The 22,286-nt window shown below is 42.9% G+C and overlaps 1 protein-coding gene across 1 annotated transcript; it reads right to left on the reverse strand.

Moving 5' to 3' along the window:
- Positions 1–14,748: 14,748 nt before the first annotated feature.
- Positions 14,749–19,570, reverse strand: LOC119340019 (signal recognition particle 19 kDa protein-like). The gene is made up of 3 exons (XM_037611934.1): positions 19,253–19,570; positions 19,033–19,132; positions 14,749–15,173 (listed from the first exon to the last, which is right to left on the reverse strand). The coding sequence occupies exons 1-3, from the start codon at positions 19,451–19,453 to the stop codon at positions 15,049–15,051; spliced, it is 426 nt and encodes a 141-aa protein (XP_037467831.1). The 5' UTR covers positions 19,454–19,570; the 3' UTR covers positions 14,749–15,048.
- Between the last annotated feature and the right edge of the window lie 2,716 nt (positions 19,571–22,286).

A 22,286-nucleotide genomic window follows, 5' to 3' on the forward strand; every position in this document is an offset into this window, starting at 1 on the left:
ACCGCACACGGCTAAGAGATCAAGCGATCAATTGTTGTCTTCAAGGGGTGCCCCCCTCCCCGTATATAAAGGAGTGGAGGAGGGGGAGGGTCGGCCCTCTCTATGGCGCGCCCTAGGGGAGTCCTACTCCCACCGGGAATAGGATTCCCCCTGTCCTAGTAGAACTAGGAGCCCTTCCAAGTATTATGAGTAGGAGAGAAGGAAAGGGAAGGGAGAAGGAGAAGGAAGGAAGGGGGCGCCCCCCCTCCCTAGTCCAATTCGGACTAGACCATGGGGAGGGGTGCGGCCACCCTTTGGGGCCTTTCTCTCTTTTCCCGTATGGCCCATTAAGGCCCAATACGAATTCCCGTAACTCTCCGGTACTCCGAAAAATACCCGAATCACTCGGAACCTTTCCGATGCCCGAATATAGTCGTCCAATATATCGATCTTTACGTCTCTACCATTTCGAGACTCCTCGTCATGTCCCCGATCTCATCCGAGACTCCGAACTCCTTCGGTACATCAAAACTCATAAACTCATAATATAATTCTCATCAAAACCTTAAGCGTGCGGACCCTACGGGTTCGAGAACAATGTAGACATGACCGAAACACATCTCCAGTCAATAACCAATAGCGGAACCTAGATGCTCATATTGGCTCCCACATATTCTACGAAGATCTTTATCGGTCAAACCGCATAACAACATACGTTGTTCCCTTTGTCATCGGTATGTTACTTGCCCGAGATTCGATCGTCGGTATCTCCATACCTAGTTCAATCTCGTTACCGGCAAGTCTCTTTACTTGTTCCGTAATACATCATCCTGTAACTAACTCATTAGTTACAATGCTTGCAAGGCTCATAGTGATGTGCATTACCGAGTGGGCCCAGAGATACCTCTCCGACAATCGGAGTGACAAATCCTAATCTCGAAATACGCCAGCCCAACAAGTACCTTCGGAGACACCTGTAGAGCACCTTTATAATCACCCAGTTACGTTGTGACATTTGGTAGCACACAAAGTGTTCCTCCGATAAACGGGAGTTGCATAATCTCATAGTTATAGGAACGTGTATAAGTCATGAAGAAAGCAATAGCAACATACTAAACGATCAAGTGCTAAGCTAACGGAATGGGTCAAGTCAATCACATCATTCTCCTAATGATGTGATCCCGTTAATCAAATGACAACTCATGTCTATGGTTAGGAAACTTAACCATCTTTGATTAACGAGCTAGTCAAGTAGAGGCATACTAGTGACACTATGTTTGTCTATATATTCACACATGTATTATGTTTCCGCTTAATACAATTCTAGCATGAATAATAAACATTTATCATGAAATAAGGAAATAAATAATAACTTTATTATTGCCTCTAGGGCATATTTCCTTCAGTCTCCCACTTGCACTAGAGTCAATGATCTAGTTCACATCGCCATGTGATTTAACACCAATATTCATATCTGTATATGATTAACATCCATAGTTCACATCGTCATGTGATCAACATCCAAAGGGTTTACTAGAGTCAATAATCTAGTTCACGTCGCTATGTGATTAACACCCAAAAAGTACTAAGGTGTGATCATGTTTTGCTCGTGAGAGAAGTTTAGTCAACGGGTCTGTCACATTCAGAGTCGTATGTATTTTGCAAAATATTCTATGTCTACAATGCTCTGTAGGGAGCTACTCTAGCTAATTGCTCCCACTTTCAATATGTATCCAGATTGAGACTTAGAGTCATCTGGATCAATGTCAAAACTTGCATCGACGTAACCCTTTACGATGAACCTCTTGTCACCTCCATAATCGAGAAACATATCCTTATTCCACTAAGGATAATTTTGACCAATGTCCAGTGATCTACTCTTAGATCACTATTGTACTCCCTTGCCAAACCAGGGCAGAGTATACAATAGGTCTGGTCCATAGCATGGCATACTTTTATAGAACCTATAACTGAGGCATAGGGAATGACTTTCATTCTCTTTCTATTTTCTGCCGTGGTCGGGCTTTGAGTCTTACTCAACTTCACACCTTGCAACACAGGAAAGAACTCCTTCTTTGATTGTTCTATTTTTGAACTACTTCAAAATCTTATCAAGGTATGTACTCATTGAAAAATCTTATCAAGCGTCTTGATTTATCTCTATAGATCTTGATGCTCAATGTGTAAGCAGATTCACCGAGGTATTTCTTTGAAAAACTCTTATTCAAGTATCCTTTTATGCTATCCAGAATTTCTATATCATTTCCAATTATCATATAGTTTTAGAAATGTTATAGAGCTCCCACTCACTTTCTTGTAAATACAGGCTTCTCCAAAAGTCTGTATAAAACCATGTGCTTTGATCAACTCATCAAAGCGTATATTCCAACTCCGAGATGCTTGCACCAGTCCATAGATGGATCGCTGGAGCTTGCACAATTTGTTAGCACCTTTAGGATTGACAAAACCTTCTAGTTGCATCATATACAACTCTTCTTTAACAAATCCATTAAGGAATGCAGTTTTGACATCCTTTTGCCAGATTTCATAAAATGTGGCAATTGTTAACATGATTCGGACAGACTTTAAGCATCGATACGAGTGAGAAAAAACTCATCGTAGTCAACATCTTGAACTTTGTCAAAAACCTTTTTTGACAAGTCTAGCTTTGTAGATAGTAACACTACTATCAACTTCCGTCTTCCTCTTGAAGATCCATTTATTGTCTATGGCTTGCCGATCATCGGGCAAGTCAATCAAAGTCCATACTTTGTTCTCATACATGGATCCCATCTCAGATTTCATGACCTTCAAGCCATTTCGCGGAATCTGGGCTCATCATCGCTTCCTCATAGTTCGTAGGTTCATCATGGTCTAGTAACATGACTTCCAGAATAGGATCACCGTACCACTCTGGTGCGGATCTTAATCTGGAAGATCTACAAAGTTCGGTAGTAACTTGATCTGAAGCTTCATGATCATCATCATTAGCTTCCTCACTAATTGGTGTAGCAATCACTAGAACTGATTTCTGTGATGAACTACTTTCCAATTCGGGAGAAGGTTTAATTACCTTATCAAGCTCTACTTTCCTCCCACTCACTTCTTTCGAGAGAAACTCCTTCTCTAGAAAGGATCCATTCTTAGCAACGAATATTTTGCCTTTGGATCTGTGATTAGAAGGTGTACCCAACAATCTCCTTTGGGTATCCTATGAAGACGCATTTCTCCGATTTGGGTTTGAGCTTATCAGGTTGAAACTTTTTCACATAAGCATTGCAACTCCAAACTTTAAGAAACGACAACTTAGGTTTATTGCTAAACCATAGTTCATACGATGTCGTCTCAACGGATTTAGATGGTGCCCTATTTAACGTGAATGTAGTTGTCTCTAATGCATAACCCAAAACGATAGTGGTAAACCGATAAGAGACATCATAGATCGCACCATATCCAATAAAGTGCGGTTACGACGTTCGGACACACCATACCGCTGTGGTATTCCAGGTGGCGTGAGTTGTGAAACTATTCCATATTGTTTTATATGAAGGCCAAACTCGTAACTCAAATATTCTCCTCCACGATCAGATCGTAGAAACTTTATTTTCTTGTTACGATGATTCTCCACTTCACTCTGAAATTCTTTGAACTTTTCAAATGTTTCAGACTTGTGTTTCATTAAGTAGATATACTCATATCTGCTCAAATCATTTGTGAAGGTCAGAAAATAACGATATCCGCCACGAGCCTTAATATTCATTGGTCTGCATACATCAGTATGTATTATTTCCAACAAGTCAGTAGCTCGTTCCATTGTTCTGGAGAATGGAGTTTTAGTCATCTTGCCCAAAAGGCACGGTTCGCAAGCATCAAATGATTCATAACCAAGTGATTCCAAAAATCCATCTTTTATGGAGTTTCTTCACGCGCTTTACACCGATATGACCCAAACGGCAGTGCCACAAATAAGTTGCACAATCATTATCAACTTTGCATCTTTTGGCATCAATATTATGTGTATCACTACGATCGAGATCCAACAAACTATTTTTATTGGGTGTATGACCATCGAAGTTTTTATTCATGTAAACAGAACAACAATTATTCTCTGACTTTAAATGAATAACTGTATTGCAATAAACATGATCAAATCATAGTCATGCTCAACGCAAACACCAAATAACATTTATTTAGGTTTAACACTAAACCCAAAAGTATAGGGAGTGTGTGATGATGGTCATATCAATCTTGGAACCACTTCCAACACACATCATCACTTCACCCTCAACTAATCTCTGTTTATTATGTAACTCCTGTTTCAAGTTATTAATTTTTAGCAGCCGAACAAGTATCAAATACCCAGGGGCTACTATAAACACTAGTAAGGTACACATCAATAACCTGTATATCAAATATACCCTTGTTCACTTTGCCATCCTTCTTATCCACCAAATATTCATGGCATTTCCACTTCCAGTGACCATTTCCTTTGAAGTGTAAGCACTCAGTTTCAAGCTTTGGTACAGCTTTGGGTTTCTTCACGGGAGTGACAACTTGTTTGCCATTCTACTTGAAGTTTCCCTTTCTTTCCCTTTGCCCTTTTCTTGAAACTAGTGGTCTTGTAAATCATCAACACTTGATGCTCTTTCTTGATTTCTACCTTCGTCGATTTCAACATCACGAAGAGCTCGGGAATCATGTTCGTCAGCCCTTGCATACTATAGTTCATCACTAAGTTCTAGTAACTTGGTGATGGTGACTAGAGAATTCTGTCAATCACTATCTTATCTGGAAGATTAACTCCCACTTGATTCAAGCGATTGAAGTATCCAGACAATTTGAGCACATGCTCACTAGTTGAGCGATTCTCCTCCATCTTTTAGCTATAGAACTTGTTGGAGACTTCATATCTCTCAACTCGGGTATTTGCTGAAAATATTAACTTCAACTCCTAGAACATCTCATATGTTCCATGACGTTCAAAACGTCTTTGAAGTCCCGATTCTAAGCCGTTTAAGCATGGTGCACTAAACTATCAAGTAGTCATCATTTTGAGCTAACCAAACGTTCATAACGTCTGCATCTGCTCCTGCAATAGGTTTGTCACCTAGCGGTGCATCAAGGACATAATTCTTCTGTGCAGCAATGAGGATAAACCTCAGATCAAGGATCCAATCCACATCATTGCTACTAACATCTTTCAACATAGTTCTCTCTAGGAACATATCAAAATAAACATATGAAAGCAACAACGCGAGCTATTGATCTACAACATAATTTGCAAAATACTAGCAGGACTAAGTTCATGATAAATTTAAGTTCAATTAATCATATTACTTAAGAACTCCCACTTAGATAGACATCTCTCTAATCATCTAAGTGATAACGTGATCCAAATCATATAAACCATAACTGATCATCACGTGAAATGGAGTAGTTTTCAATGGTGAACATCACTATGTTGATCATATCTACTATATGATTCACGCTCGACCTTTCGGTCTCAGTGTTCCGAGGCCATATCTGCATATGCTAGGCTCGTCAAGTTTAACCTGAGTATTCCGCGTGTGCAAAACTGGCTTGCACCCGTTGTAGATGGACGTAGAGCTTATCACACCCGATCATCACGTGGTGTCTGGGCACGATAAACTTTGGCAACGGTGCATACTCAGGGAGAACACTTTTATCTTGAAATTTAGTGAGAGATCATCTTATAATGCTACCGTCAATCAAATCAAGATAAGATGCATAAAAGATAAACATCACATGCAATCAATATAAGTGATATGATATGGCCATCATCATCTTGTGCTTGTGATCTTCATCTCCGAAGCACCGTGATGATCACCATCGTCACTGGCGCGACACCTTGATCTCCATCGTAGCATCGTTGTCGTCTCGCCAACTATTGCTTTTACGACTACCGCTACCGCTTAGTGATAAAGTAAAGCAATTACAGGGCGATTGCATTTCATACAATAAAGCGACAACCATATGGCTCCTGCCAGTTGCCAATAACTTGGTTACAAAACATGATCATCTCATACAATAAAATATAGCATCACATCTTGACCATATCACATCACAACATGCCCTGCAAAAATAAGTTAGACGTCATCTACTTTGTTGTTGCAAATTTTACGTGGCTGCTATGGGCTGAGCAAGAACCGTTCTTACCTACGCATCAAAACCACAACGATAGTTCGTCAAGTTAGTGTTGTTTTAACCTTCGCAAGGACTGGGCGTAGCCACACTCAGTTCAACTAAAGTTGGAGAAACAGACACCCGCTAGTCACCTGTCTACAAAGCACAGCGGTAAAACCAGTCTCGCGTAAGCGTACGCGTAATGTCGGTCCGGGCCGCTTCATCCAACAATACTGCTGAACCAAAGTATGACATGCTGGTAAGCAGTATGACTTGTATCGCCCACAACTCACTTGTGTTCTACTCGTGCATATAACATCAACGCGTAAAACCTGGCTCGGATGCCACTGTTGGGGAACGTAGTAATTTCAAAATTTTCCTACGCACACGCAAGATCATGGTGATGCATAGCAACGAGAGGGGAGAGTGTGTCCATGTACCCTCGTAGACCAAAAGCGGAAGCATTAGAACAACGCGGTTGATGTAGTCGTACGTCTTCACGGCCCGACCGATCAAGCACCGAAACTACGGCACCTCCGAGTTCTAGCACACGTTCAGCTCGATGACGTCCTTCGTACTCCGATCCAGCCAAGTGTCGAGGGAGAGTTCCGTTAGCACGACGGCGTGGTGATGATCTTGATGTTCTACCGTCGCAGGGCTTCGCCTAAGCACCTCTACAATATTATCGAGGAGGACTATGGTGGAGGGGGGCACCGCATACGGCTAAGAGATCAAGCGATCAATTGTTGTCTCCAAGGGGTGCCCCCCTCCCCGTATATAAAGGAGTGGAGGAGGGGGAGGGCCGGCCCTCTCTATGGCGTGCCCTAGGGGAGTCCTACTCCCACCAGGAGTAGGATTCCCCCTTTCCTAATAGAACTAGGAGCCCTTCCAAGTATTAGGAGTAGGAGAGAAGGAAAGGGAAGGGAGAAGGAGAAGGAAGGAAGGGGGCACCCTCCCTCCCTAGTCCAATTCGGACTAGACCATGGGGAGGGATGCGGCCACCCTTTGGGGCCTTTCTCTCCTTTCCCGTATGGCCCATTAAGGCCCAATACGAATTCCGTAACTCTCGGGTACTCCGAAAAATACCCGAATCACTCGGAACCTTTCCGATGTCCGAATATAGTCGTCCAATATATCGATCTTTACGTCTCGACCATTTCGAGACTCCTCGTCATGTCCCTGATCTCATCCGGGGCTCTGAACTCCTTCGGTACATCAAAACTCATAAACTCATAATATAACTGTCATCGAAACCTTAAGCGTGCGGACCCTACGGGTTCGAGAACAATGTAGACATGACTAAAACACATCTCCAGTCAATAACCAATAGCGGAACCTGGATGCTCATATTGGCTCCCACATATTCTATGAAGATCTTTATCGGTCAAACCGCATAACAACATACGTTGTTCCCTTTGTCGTCGGTATGTTACTTGCCCGAGATTCGATCGTCGGTATCTCCATACCTAGTTCAATCTCGTTACCGGCAAGTCTCTTTACTTGTTCCGTAATACATTATCCTGTAACTAAATCATTAGTTACAATGCTTGGAAGGCTTATAGTGATGTGCATTACCGAGTGGGCCCAGAGATACCTCTCCGACAATCGGAGTGACAAATCCTAATCTCGAAATACGCCAACCCAACAAGTACCTTCGGAGACACCTGTAGAGCACCTTTATAATCACCCAGTTACGTTGTGACATTTGGTAGCACATAAAGTGTTCCTCCGGTAAACGGGAGTTGCATAATCTCATAGTTATAGGAACGTGTATAAGTCATGAAGAAAGCAATAGCAACATACTAAATGATCAAGTGCTAAGCTAACAGAATGGGTCAAGTCAATCACATCATTCTCCTAATGATGTGATCCCGTTAATCAAATGACAACTCATGTCTATGGTTAGGAAACTTAACCATCTTTGATTAACGAGCTAGTCAAGTAGAGGCATACTAGTGACACTATGTTTGTCTATGTATTCGCACATGTATTATGTTTCCGGTTAATACAATTCTAGCATGAATAATAAACATTTATCATGAAATAAGGAAATAAATAATAACTTTATTATTGCCTCTAGGGCATATTTCCTTCAAGTCCTACTAGGACTCCCTAGTCCTAGTAGGATTCCCCTCCTCTTTCCTTTCCGGAATAGGAGAAGAGGGAAAGAGGTGGAGGAGAAGGAGGAAAGGGGGGTCGCGCCCTCTCCCTAGTCCAATTCGGTTTGGAATAGGGGGGCGTGCCTCCACCTGGCTGCTACCTCCTCTCTTCCACCAAGGCCCATGAAGGCCCATTAATCCCCCGGGGGGTTCCGGTAACTCCCTGGTACTCCGGAAAATGCTCGAACCTTTCTGAAACCATTCTGGTGTCTGAACATGACCTTCCAATATATCAACCTTTATGTCTCGACCATTTCGAGACTCCTCGTCTTGTCCATGATCTCATACGGGACTCCGAACAAACTTCGTTCATCAAAAACACATAACTCATAATACAAATCGTCATCGAACGTTAAGCGTGCAAACCCTATGGGTTTGAGAACTATGTAGACATGATCGAGACAAATATCTTATCGATAACCAATAGAGGAACCTAGATGCTCATATTGGCTCCTACATATTCTATGAAAATCTTTATCGGTCAAACCGCATAACAACATAAGTTGTTCCCTTTGTCATCGGTATGTTACTTGCCCGAGATTCGGTCGTTGGTATCATCATACCTAGTTCAATCTCGTTACCGGCAAGTCTCTTTACTCGTTCGGTAATGCTTCATGCTGTAACTAAATCATTAGTCACATTGCTTGCAAGTCTTATAGTGATGAGCATTACCGAGAGGGCCCAGAGATACCTCCTAGATACACGGAGTGACAAATCCTAATCTCGATCTATGCCAACCCAACAACACCTTTGGATACACCTCTAGAGCTTCTTTATAATCACCCAATTACGTTGTGACGTTTGATAGCACACAAGGTGTTCCTCCGGTATTCGGGAGTTGGATAATCTCATAGTCTGAGGAACATGTATAAGTCATGAAGAAAGCAGTAGCAATAAACTGTAACGATCATAATGCTAAGCTAACGGAAGGGTCTTGTCCATAACATCATTCTCTAATGATGTGATCCCATTCATCAAATGACAACACATGTCTATGGTCGGGAAACATAACCATCTTTGATTAACGAGCTACTCAAGTAGAGGCATACTAGGGACACTTTGTTTTGTTTATGTATTCACACATGTACTAAGTTTCCGATTAATACAATTCTAGCATGAATAATAAACATTTATCATGGTATAAGGAAATATAAATAACAACTTTATTATTGCCTCTAGGGCATATTTCCTTCAAAAATAATGTGTCCCACATTCTATCCTCGTCTCGATGATGCGTCTAGCATCAACGGAGGGCATGTGGAGGTGTGTATGTTTGGATCTCGCGGGATTCGGTCGGTACAGTTCTTCAGTGGATTTGGTCTTTGTTTGCCTTGGTTTGGGTGTTTACAAGTTTGTGATGTATGACTTTATTCATCGGTGATGGTTGCTCCTCTAGTGCGCTGATCCTACGGGGCCTTAGCACAAGGACTTCCCGAATATATACTACAATAAGGTTTGCTCGGCTCCAGCGAAGGAGGGGCGATGACGGCGACGCATCTTCAGTTCACTCCAGTGCTTGTAGTCATCGCTAGGTGGTTCATGGACCTAGTCGTAATTTTATTACCTATGATGTTCTTGTTGGAAAAGGTAGCATGAAATTTCAAAAAAATTCCTACGCTCACGCAAAATCTATCTAGGAGATGCATAGCAATGAGAGGGGAAGAGTGTGTCCACGTACCCTCGTAGATCAAAAGCGGAAGCGTTTGTTAACGCGGTTGATGTAGTCGAACTTCTTCTCGTTCCGACCGATCAAGCACCAAACGTACGGCACCTCCGAGTTCTACACACGTTCAGCTCGATGTTGTCCCTCGAACTCTTGATCCAGCAAAGTGTCGAGGGAGAGTTACGTCAGCACGACGGCGTGGTGACGGTGATGGTGAAGTGATCCGCGGAGGGCTTCGCCTAAGCACTACATAAATATGACTAGAGGCGTAAACTGTGGAGGGGGGCGCCGCACACGGCTAGGAATAGTTTATGTGTGTTATAGGAGCCTCCTCCCCACGTATATAAAGGAGGGAGGGGTGGGAGGCAGCCCTAGGCGCACCCAAGTTGGAGGAATCCTACTTGGGCTCCTAGTCCAAATCGGCCTCCCCCTTTCCTTTTACCGGAAGGGGGAGAAGGGAAGAGAGGGGGAGGAAGAAAAGAGGGGGGCACCACCCCTCCTCCTACTCCAATTCGGCCTCCTTCCTTGGGGGGCGCGCCAACCCCTTGTGGGCTGGTGTGCTCCCCTCCTATGGCTCATATGGCCCATATCTTCCCTCGGGGGGTTCCGGTAACCCCCCCGGTACTCCGATATGTACCCGATACATTCTGGAACACTTCCGGTGTCCGAATACTATCATCCAATATATCAATCTTTACCTCTCAACTACTTCGAGACTCCTTGTCATGTCCGTGATCTCATCAGGGACTCCGAATAACATTTGGTCACCAAATCACATAACTCATACAATACAAAATCGTCATCGAACGTTAAGCATGCGGACCCTGCGGGTTCGAGAACTATGTAGACAAGACCGAGACACCTCTCCTATCAATAATCAATAGCAGAATCTTCATACAAAGTTCAATCTCGTTACCGCCAAGTCTCTTTACTCGTTCCGTAATGCATCATCCCGCAACTAACTCATTAGTCACATTGCTTGCAAGGCTTCTTGTGATGTGCATTACCGAGAGGGACCAGAGATACCTCTCCGATACTCGAAGTGACAAATCCTAATCTCGATCTATGACAACCCAACAAACAGCTTCGGAGATACCTATAGAGCATCTTTATAATCACCCAGTTATGTTGTGACGTTTGATAGCACACAAGGCATTCCTCTGGTATCCGGGAGTTGCATAATCTCATAGTCGGAGGAATATGTATTTGACATGAAGAAAGCAGTAACAATAAAACTGATCAATCATTATGCTAAGCTAACGGATGGGTCTTGTCCATCACATCATTCTCCTAATGATGTGATCCCGTTCATCAAATGACAACACATGTCTATGGCTAGAAATCTTAACCATCTTTGATTAACGAGCTAGTCAAGTAGAGGCATACTAGGGACACGGTGTTTTGTCTATGTATCCACACATGTATCAAGTTTCCGGTTAATACAATTCTAGTATGAATAATAAACATTTATCATGAATAAGGAAATATAAAATAACAACTTTATTATTGCCTCTTGGGCATATTTCCTTCAGTTGTTTGTACTACCATGATTTGAGATGAATAAATTGGAAGTTTAAAAAATGAGGTTGTTCTTTGTACTACCATAATTTGAGATGAATAAATTGGAAGTTTCAAAAAAAATGAGGTTGATCTATTATATAGAACTAAGGGGTGGACGCATGTCCGAAGACAGCCAAAACCAATCCTTAGGTCGTATAGGGCCCATAGGTCCAAATGGAGATGGCACCACACGTTTTAACATGAATTTTGATTCGAGACTGTTTTGACAATACTGTCTTGCTTCGATGAATTTTAGGTCAATACAATTGAGTTGAAAAGTGCACATGATAAGCTTTCTAAAAAATGAATCACCAAATTAGGAGTTTGTATGCAAAGTTATCAATAGTTAAAGTCAGGTATGTCGTACAGTTGAAAACTGAGTCCAAGAGGTGGAGGAGTTGACACTAGTGCAGAAAAGCTTAGCTATGGCGTGGTAAAAGTGTCTTGCGGGCGTGGTAGCCCAACGCCACCAATATGATGTCACTGTTGAAAAATAGTGATGACATTCAAGCCCACGTCAGCAGTATCGTAGGTGCTGATGGCATGCCATGTGGCCAACGCCACCATTACAATTTCTCACCTAACGACGTCCCATGTAATATGCACGTCTCTAATATTTTCCGCGGCTAAAAATATATATTTATTCAGCGCCATGTAGAATTTTGCATATCACATTGCAGCAGCACATATGAAATAGTATAGAATAGACCAGCAGTAAGGTTAATCATTATCGACATGCACCATTTTTCTGAAAAGAAACCTTAGATCTATTATAAAGGATCAACATGCACTACAAGCGAACTAATATTCAATAAGCAGTTTACTTAAGAGACCTAGTAGCATCGATGGCCTAGCCAAATGATGTTGATGACGATCATTATCCTCAATTTGTGGCGTATGATGTTCTTGATAGTGACTACAATGGCTTGTCTAACCTGAAAATTCTTGCCAACAAGGAAGTCCTTACACCCATCGCGCTTAAGGCAATGCGACAGTCCATGTCCGCTATATACACATAGGTGGAGATGATGCCCCTTGCTGTAAGACGTACTCTAGCATAGGCTGCTTCATCGGCCTTGATGCCCCATATTAGAGTTAGCTTATTAGGCAATCTTTGAAAAAAAAACATACATATGTAGCAACGATGTGAATTAGCTAGGCTCGCACATACTCTCGCAAGCATATCATACGGATTCTACACAAAAATACATCCGTACACTAAGATAAATGAGCATGTCATGCGCAATTATAAAAAACATACACTTCAATTCACATATTATCAGATTCTACACTAATCATATCAATCAGATTCTACATTGAGCATATCATCGGATTCTACAATAAGCATGCATATCAATTAGATTCTACACTAAACGAATTTCTACACTGAGATGAAGACCTTTAAGTAACATACCATGAGATGGCGGCTGGTAAAATTGGTCCTTGTTAGACGGGTCACGAATGGCACCCGGGCGTACTCATCACATGACGGAAGTCTGTTGAAGAGGTTGTCGGTCTCATCCTCGCTAAGCATAATTCTTTGGGCAAAGACTGCATCGTCAAATGGGTGATGGGGAACAAAGCATGAAAATCAAAAAAATCCTATGAACACTCAAGATCTAATCTAGGAGATGTATAGCAATGAGAGGGGAGTGTGTCTACATACCCTTGTAGATCGAAAGCGTTAGCGTCGTAACGCGGTTGATGTAGTCGTACTTTTCACGATCCAATCGCAATCCAATCCGATCTAGTGTCGAACGGACGGCACCTCCGAGTTTAGCACATGTACGGCTCGGCGGCGCCCTCTCCTTCTTGATCCAGTAAGTGAGGGAAAGAAGATAGATGAGATCTGAACCAACACGACGGCGTGATGGTGGTGGTGGCTCGACGACGTCCTCTCCTTCTTGATCCAGCAAGTGAGGGAAAGGGGTGAGGGAGGGGCGTGCCAGCCCTAGCCCCCTTCACAATTCAGGGGGCGGCGGCCAAGGGGGGAAGAGTGCCCTCCAAGCCAAGTGGAGGGCCCTCCCCTTTAGGGTTTCCACTCCCCAGGCGCATGGGCCTTGTAGGGGTTGGTGCGCCTGGCCCAATAAGAACAGGGCGCCCCTACAACCCATGCTGACCTAAGGGACGTTGTGGAACCCTTTACGGACTTCCGGACGCCTCCAAATCCTCCGGAACCTTTCAAAAGCTTCTCGGTACAATACCGAAAAAAAAAGCTAACTTTTCCGACAACAACTTTTCATATATAAATCTTAACCTCCAGACCATTCTGGAACTCCTTGTGATGTCCCGGATCCCATCCAGGACTCCGAACAACCTTCAGACTTTCCACTATTAATATCTCAATACTACCCTAGTGCTACCGAACGTTAAGCGTGCGACTCTACGGGTTCGAGAATCGTGTAGACATGACTGGGACTCCTCTCCGGTCAATAACCAATAGTGGGGTCTGGATGCCCATATTGGTTCCTACATATTCCACGAAGATCTTTATCGGTTGAACCACGATGACAAGGATTATGTTAATCTCGTATACAATTCCCTTTGTCCGGCGATATGTTACTTGTCCGAGATTCGATCGTCGGTATCTTCATACCTATTTCAATCTCGTTACCGGCAAGACTCTTTACTCGTTTTGTAATACAAGATCTCATGACTAAACTCATTAGTCACATGCTTGCAAGCTTCTTGTGATGTTGTATTACGGAGAGGGCCTAAAGATATCTCTCCGTCACACGGAGCTATAAATCTCAGTCTCAATCCATGCAAGCCAACAAACACCTCCGGAAATACCTGTAGAGCACATTTATGATCACCCAGTTACGAAGTGATTTGATAGCACACAAATTATTCCTTGGCATCCAAGAGTGGCATGATCTCATGGTCTAAGGAATTGATACTTGATATGAAGAAAGCTATATCAAATAAACTAAGCGATACGCTCTTATAGTAAGTTCCTCGTAAGGTGCTACTCCCTACGTAAAGTAGTGATCTAAACGCTCTTATATTTGTTTACAGAGGGAATACACCTGTTAGTGACAATTAATTCTAGACAGAGGAAGTATTTTCTTTGGTGGCATTCCGCAAACCAAACACTTGGATGACCCAAAAAAGTTGGTTCCAGTTTGATGCGTGCCGCAAAACCAAGCACATGGATGACCCAAAAAGTTGGAACAATTGCGTTTCCACTTGCTTCCGTCGACAAAGCACACACTTAAATTAGGGCCAGGCCACATCCATATCTTTTCAGGTGAACTCCATCCATTCATACTAGTTTCTAACAAAGTATATCTCCTTTGGATTTGCAAGTACCAAACTGAAATCATCTGCAAACTCACACTCCCAATGCTGCAAAAACAGTAGGTAGTCCCCACTTTTAGCCTTTCAAGGCAACAAGCAAAACGGTTGCAGAAGTCGCCATATGAAATAAGAAATTCAGAAAATTCAGAGTTTCTCAGGCCTCATAGCAGACAGACAACCAAGAACTCCCTCTGATGAATTTTCTAGAAAACTTTCTATGAACAGAAAAAACAACACAGAATGCTACTTCTTCTTCTTATTTTTCTTGTTAGTAGTTGTAACTGATGGACCTGCCACTGGTTCCTGCTTCTTAGTCCTCCCATGATGCTTGGGGACCAGCTCTGCTATTTGGATCATTAGCTGCTTCTCTGCAATGCAATGCAAAGACCTGGTGTCAGTAGGACAGACAAAATCATGTTCAAAGACACGCATATCATGGGATATATCCTTTCGCGCTATAAATATCTCAAGATTGCCAGACATATCAAAGTAACCCAAGAACATAATGCGTTGAGCAAATACAAGATTGCCAGACACGCATATCATGGGAAATATCCATGTTCAAAGTAACTAGGAATTACAATTGAAGTCGTCTTTACTCCCCCAAAAAGGGAACAAAATGTGTTGAGCAAATTAAAAAGATAACATAAGAAATAACATTAAGCAACATTGTAATTACCCGCTGAATGGCACTAAGGGCCAGTTCTTTTGGGTGGCTTAAAAAAAATAAGCTGCCTCTCCCCAGCTTAAAAATAAGCCGCCTGCTAAATTTTTGACTTCTAAATCAGTTATCCCATAACTAGTTTAGAAGCCCCACTGAATAAGAGACTGCTTATGGGAAAAGCTGGGGAGGAGGCGGCTTATTTTTTAAGCTGCCAAAAGAACTGGCCCTAAGCAACTTAGAATCTACAAAATTGTGAGGGGCAACAGGGAAAGCTTAACGGTTGCAGAGAATCTACAAAACTTAGAAGGCAACATTATACTAGAGGCAACATCCAGGTGAATACAGCCATGTTTATCCTATTAGACGATTTTGACCACCTTAAGAGCTACTCCCTCCATTCACTATTATAAGATGTTTTGGATATTTCAATATGGACTACATACGGATTGAAATGAGTGAACAAACACACTAAAACGCATCTATATACATCCGATTCAGAAAAAAGGTTAGAACATCTTATAATAGTGAACGGAGGGAGTATATGTGATGGGAGTTTTTGCCAACAGTGAAAAGAAATTGTATTTGGAGGAAAGAAACTCAAGATTCCACTATCATGCATCAGCTCTACTTAACAGCAAATACAATTTTCAGATAAGAAATATCATTAACATGGTGCTGGGCTGCTGGCTAACAGAACTCAGATTCAACACAGATGCATAGGCATGGTCCCACATTACATAGAGATGGTATAATCAAACTAGCCATATTATGCAGCATCAAGGATAACTGAAGATAAGTACATTCTTTTGATGCATTCTTGTCTATACCAAGATGGACTAAATAAAAGCACAATGCACAAGATTTGGCGAAACTACCAAGCAAAGCCCAGGAAATACATGATCCACATAGGGCAACACACTTTACTCCCTGGCCCTTTGATGCCACACAACATCCAAACTGAGAAGTATTTATGTGCCCTGTAGTGGACAAAGGGAGGTGCGCAAGGAGGCCTCAATGGCAGCCAGCCCAATTCCAGGCATCGCACAGCTGAATAAGGATAAGGATGCTATTGTTGTAGGTGTATTTGTATACATATTAGTTTATATTGTTAGGAGTCATCCCATCTCTTGATTGCCACGTTTCATTTGCAATTAAGCAGAAATTAATCAAAGAATGTCATTATCATATCAGTCCAGCCATCTTCTCGGTGATATTCATATACTGACAACACGACACAAGGATCATTAGGCCATGGCAAGTGAGAGAATTTCCCTTGTAATCTGAGCTAGGACCATGAGTTACCAGCCACTCTGTCCATACTGTTGCATCTAAGCTACAGTCACATAGTACAGAGGACTAGTTAATCGGCTAAAATAACCACACTACAAACTGGAAATGGAACAATCATGACAAACACATGTAGCACCCAAGGGATCTCCTAAAGTATCTATCTACAAAAAAAAATGGACAAAAGAAATCCGTGTCAACAATACTTTATTTCCTGATAGCACAAACAGGGAATACTTCGTTGCAAACATAACGGTTTAAGGTCCACGACGACCATAGCAGATCTCCTAATCCTTTGCAAGAATGGTCTTATATCTCCTATCTATGGGTTCCTTTATTCGCTATGCTCCAAAACTCATTTACCAGAAAAGTTTCCGCTTGTGTAAGCAGAAATTTCATTTGCATAAGGAAAACAGTAAAAAAAAACATTTTACTGTTTTACCGACTAACGTCCAAGGAAGCATATCAAAATAAAGTGGTCCATGTACTCCCTCCGGTCCTTTTTACTCTGCATATTAGGTTTGTCTGAAGTCAATCTCATCCAACTTTGACCAAGTTTATACAAAAAATTATTGACATTTACATAACAACACTAACATCATTAGATTCATCTCCGAATATATTTTCATATTATATTTATTAGATATTATAGATGCTAATAATTTCTAATATAAATTTGGTCAAACTTAGCTAAGTTTGACTTTCGGCAAATCCAATGTGCAGAGTAAAAAGGACCGGAGGGAGTAGTTTATTTCAACCTTGTCCCTTTCTTTTCAATCTTCAAACTTACCCTTTTTAGTTAGTCATGCTATGTTGGAAAGGCTTCGCGAGAATTCATGTATCGTCAAAATAAGCCAAGCCGCAGCCTTTGCTTGTTTTTTATGTTTCTACGAATCCCAAGAGCTGGGTGGAAACATTTTTTTTGTGTGAATATTCTCATGGTTGTTTCCAAGTTTGCAGATCCTTGTCACAGACATAAAACTAAATAGATTTGGAGAATGACGAAAGCTTAGTATGAAAAACTCTTCAATGTGACTTCACAGCGCAATATGGGATGGGTAAGTTTGTTTAACCATTATTATGTTAAAATGTGTTACCATCATTTATTTCATTTCAGCATAATTTCTTATTTATTCCTATGCCACCTAGTATGCCTTGTAATATGATTACTAAGTTTATTCACCCATATTTGCAACTTTAGTTTTCCTAGAAAGATAACTCTTGATAATCAATGTTGGCAATACTTATGTGTTGTTATTTGTTGATCCATTAAAATGAAAGTATGCCTCAGGATGCTGAGATGGATCAGCCACACACATCTGACTTGGGCAAAAGATTGTCTAACTAAGAGCAGAAAAAAAATCAAGCCAAGCCGAAAATATTATAAGACTAGACATTGAATTCACTGAATGTTACATTGTTTATTGCATTGTCCTGAACTACTAAATTTACTGAACATCCACAACTTGATCACACTTCACAGCATCACTATCTGACTATAATAGTCAATAGGATAAACCTTATCCCGCAAAAAAAGGGTAAATCATCACAAACCATGTGTGAGCAATTCAAGATGATAATATCAATATGAGCAATCAGGTAGCAATATATACTTAATTAAGATGGCCCATAGTTATAGCATACTAGTGTGGACTGTGGAGATTATCTTCTGCTCATTTTAGAAGAGACTTCCTTGCCATTAACTTAGGAGCGACTATAGTCCAAAGCACTCATCTCGAAGAAACCAATATTTGCAACTTACGATGATTATGATTGTAATCTCGTATCCACAACATTGCACTGGTTAAATGAAGAGAGAATCACGTACAAAATGAACAACAGTTCTTCTACCATGCAACATTGATGTGCATTAAAATGTGGAGAATCGACATCTTAACGTACCAGGGGAATACTGATTTCACAAAACCTTGAAAACAGTACAACAAGAGTTGCATGGAACCAAAATTAAGTTCCTTCCAGGGAATTAACAGTGTGTATTTTAACAATAGCTCGTGATAAGTAACATCTTTAGGGCTTAAAAGAGGACCGACCTTCCTTCACAGAAAAGAAGGAAACATTGACATAGCAGAAATCTATTCCTGAAAGCTCCACTGGCTGCACTAACAGGAATTGGGATAGCTTGAAAATGGTATGAACGTGTATAGAATTAGATGGCCTTGACCCCTTTTTTTAACACTGGCTGCACTTTATCAAACAATGCTTAAAGATGAAAGTCAAGGGGTGTTCCAGGATCAATGAGCAGTTTTAGCGCTTACTTGTTCTGATTGCAGGGTTGATTGGGGAGCCGTCATCATTGGTGAGCTGCACCCTCACTCTCCCCACCTGGAAGAAATCCCGCGGATATGCCTTATCCAACTGCATATACACCATAAGCAGCCCAAACATCAACGACCGTATGAACCTAAGGAAGAACAAGGGGAATCCCGGGCTGGCAAAAATTCAACGCAAAGACGGGGGGAGAAACGATATGGGTACCTCGATGGCGCGAGGGATCTTGAGGTAGGCGCAGCTGTCGGCGATCTCGATGCAGGTGGGGTCGGGGCAGGCCTTGGCGGCGGCGATGCGGCGGCCCTCGGCGACCGTCTTCTTGGAGTTGAGGTACACCGGGTAGATGATCTTCCACTTCTTGATGCTGCTCCTCAGGTCGGCGCCGCTGCCGCTGCCGCCGGCGTCCATATCCGCGCGATTCGGGTCGGGGAAGGGGCAGATCCTGGTGCAAGAAGCAAAGAGAGATAGAGGCAGAGCGCGTGAGGTTAATGCGGTTCTCGGTCGTGGTCGGGTCAGGCCATCCGGTGCGTACCGGGAGATCTGGCGACTCGTGCGTACCGGGTAGACGCGACGGTGATGACGATGATGAAGCGCACTGTCTCAACGCGTAGGACTTTCGGTCTCAAAAAAAAAATCGAAAACGTACAAATTTTCATGAAAAATATATTTCGAAAACGTATAAATTTTCATGAAAAATCAGCTGTGCATCTGCGTACAAAAAACAAATTTTAATGTTACTTTCTAATACAACACTTAAATTTGTTTACCTATTCGAGAAAAAAAATAGTAGCCGAGCTGTTTCGAGAAAAAGTCAGGGGTGGGCCAATACTGAAAACTGTTCATATAATTATTATTATTTCATTTTTTTAAACCTTTGCAACCAAGGGTGAAGGGGCACATCTTTGCGCTAAGCAAGCCTAACAATATCCCGTCAGAAAAAAAAAAGGCAAGCCTCACTATAAAGAATGAGTTGTTTATAGATTAATTATGTACCAAACTTCTTAGTCCCCTACTTGCTGAAAGATTCTAATCCAGTTTTATTTAAATGGATGGAAGCTATTAAGTTGCAAAAAAAATCTATAGTGGGTTGTGGCCCACCCCTACCTCCGCTAAGATGTTTTCTTTTGTCTTTTGCAAAAATAACAATAAGCATATCTCCAAATAGCGCATGAGACAATGTCTATTTGAAAAGAGTAAGCACATATCTCCTAGCAGCTGCAGCAAGAGCTCGTTCGTCCCTTCCTCATAGCTGTCGGTGTCAAAACCGGCGGATCTCGGGTAGGGGGTCCCGATCTGTGCGTCTTAGGCTGATGGTAACAGGAGGCAAGGGACACAATGTTTACCCAGGTTCGGGCCCTCTCGATGGAGGTAAAACCCTACTTCCTGCTTGATTGATATTGATGATATGAGTAGTACAAGAGTTGATCTACCACGAGATCGTAGAGGCTAAACCCTAAAAGCTAGCCCATGATGATTATGATTGTGTTCGTCCCTCTAAGGACTAAACTCTCCGGTTTATATAGACACCAGAGAAGGCTAGGGTTTACATGGAGTCGGTTACAAGGAAGGAAATATAATATCCGGATCGTCAAGCTTGTCTTCCACGCAAAGGAGAGTCTCATCCGGACACGGGACGGAGTCTTGAGTCTTGTATCTTCACGCCCCAACAGTCCGGACAAAGTATATAGTCCGGCTGTCCGGATACCCCCTAATCCAGGACTCCCTCAGTAGCCCCTGAACCAGGCTTCAATGACGATGAGTCCAGCGCAGTTTTGTCTTCGGCATTGCAAGGCGGGTTCCATCTCCGAATACTCCAAAATACCTGTTACGACGAATAGTATCCGGCTTCCCATCAATGTTGTACTCCTCGGTTTCTGTGCCTCAATAATGACCATCTCCACGTGTCGAGCGAAGGCGAGGAGCCGAGGCATTTTTGCATTTGCCACCCCCCGCCCCCCCCCGATCCGGCAGGTTAACCGTCTATTTGAAGAGACGGGGATTCTCAGATCCAAACCTCATCCTCTCCCCTCGAGCAAGCATCCAATAGAGTGCTCCAAAAAAATCATTCCAACATGGTCGGTCGCCGCAGCTCTTCTTCCCGCTCTCCTCGCTCCCAACTGGATGACTGGGAAGAGTGTTCAGTTCCTCACAGCCGTTTGATAGAGTTACAGACCCAAGGGTTTCTCCCACCGGCGTTCATGGTCCCCGTCCGAGCCGGAATAGCCACCTATAATGGCGGGGAGCAAGCGGAGGGATCTCCTAATCCTTCCCCAGAGGAGCGAATATGCCTCATCCCGCATCTGCTAAGGGGCATCGGGTTTCCTATCCACCCATTTCTTCGCGGGCTCCTGGAGTTCTATGGACTTCAGTTGCACAACTTCACCCCTGCCTCTGTGCTGCATATAGCAGGATACGTCGCCCTTTGTGAGCTATTTCTAGGTTGCGAGGCTCACTTTGGGTTATGGAAGAAGCTGTTCTGCCTTGTCCCCCGCAACCAGGGAGAATCCCTATGTCAAGTGGGCGGAGCCGAAGTATGGCGCATCGCCGAGACCGGATACCTATCCGGTACTCCCAAGAAGGCTCCGGAGAACTGGCCCTCGGAGTGGTTTTATGTCGATGGTGTTCCCCTTCTGGATCCAGTCCGGACAGGTCTCCCTAAGTTCAATAACGCTCCGTCGAAGCTGGCGCCCTCGGGGCCCCCAAGAGGAGGATACCAGACAAATACACTTTCTGATGAGCAGGATAAAGTTGCTGGCCAAATCTGGGCTGACAATAGTCGAGGTCATGGCAATATGCATAATGCGGGGAGTGCAGCCGCTTCAATATCGGGGGAAGCCCATGTGGCATTTCAACGGGGAAGATGATGCCACCCGTTGTGGCCGTAAAGGTCCGGACTCTGCCACGGCTCTGGCGAGGATATTGTCCGATTTATACAAGGGAGAAGAGGAAGAATTCCTTCACATTAAACCTCGGGATGGATTCTCCATGTACAACCCCCCAAGCTGGGTAAGTCGTCATTCCTTTCCCCGCTTCACTTATTGTGGCGTTCTTCGCTAAGATTATCTACCTCGATATTTCCAAGCAGGAATTGAGGAGGGTCGTAGAAGGAATCTCCAGCCCTTCCCCGCAGCCAGAGGACCCCAGAAGGGCCCTCGATCCTGGACTCGAAGAAGATCCGTATATTACTGTGGAGCTCGTCAACGGGATATTTTATCAGTGGCTATTATCGCCGACTATCCCG

Source organism: Triticum dicoccoides, chromosome 7B, assembly GCF_002162155.2.
Source record: "Triticum dicoccoides isolate Atlit2015 ecotype Zavitan chromosome 7B, WEW_v2.0, whole genome shotgun sequence".
NCBI lineage: Eukaryota > Viridiplantae > Streptophyta > Magnoliopsida > Poales > Poaceae > Triticum > Triticum dicoccoides.

Excerpts from the sequence above, each read along its gene's own strand:
- LOC119340019 (XM_037611934.1), bottom strand. The coding sequence starts at position 19,453 with ATGGACGCCGGCGGCAGCGGCAGCGGCGCCGACCTGAGGAGCAGCATC. Across the intron at positions 19,133-19,252 it reads AGATCCCTCGCGCCATCGAG|TTGGATAAGGCATATCCGCG; the intron begins GTACCCATATCG and ends GTGTATATGCAG. Across the intron at positions 15,174-19,032 it reads CAACCCTGCAATCAGAACAA|AGAAGCAGCTAATGATCCAA; the intron begins GTAAGCGCTAAA and ends ATTGCATTGCAG.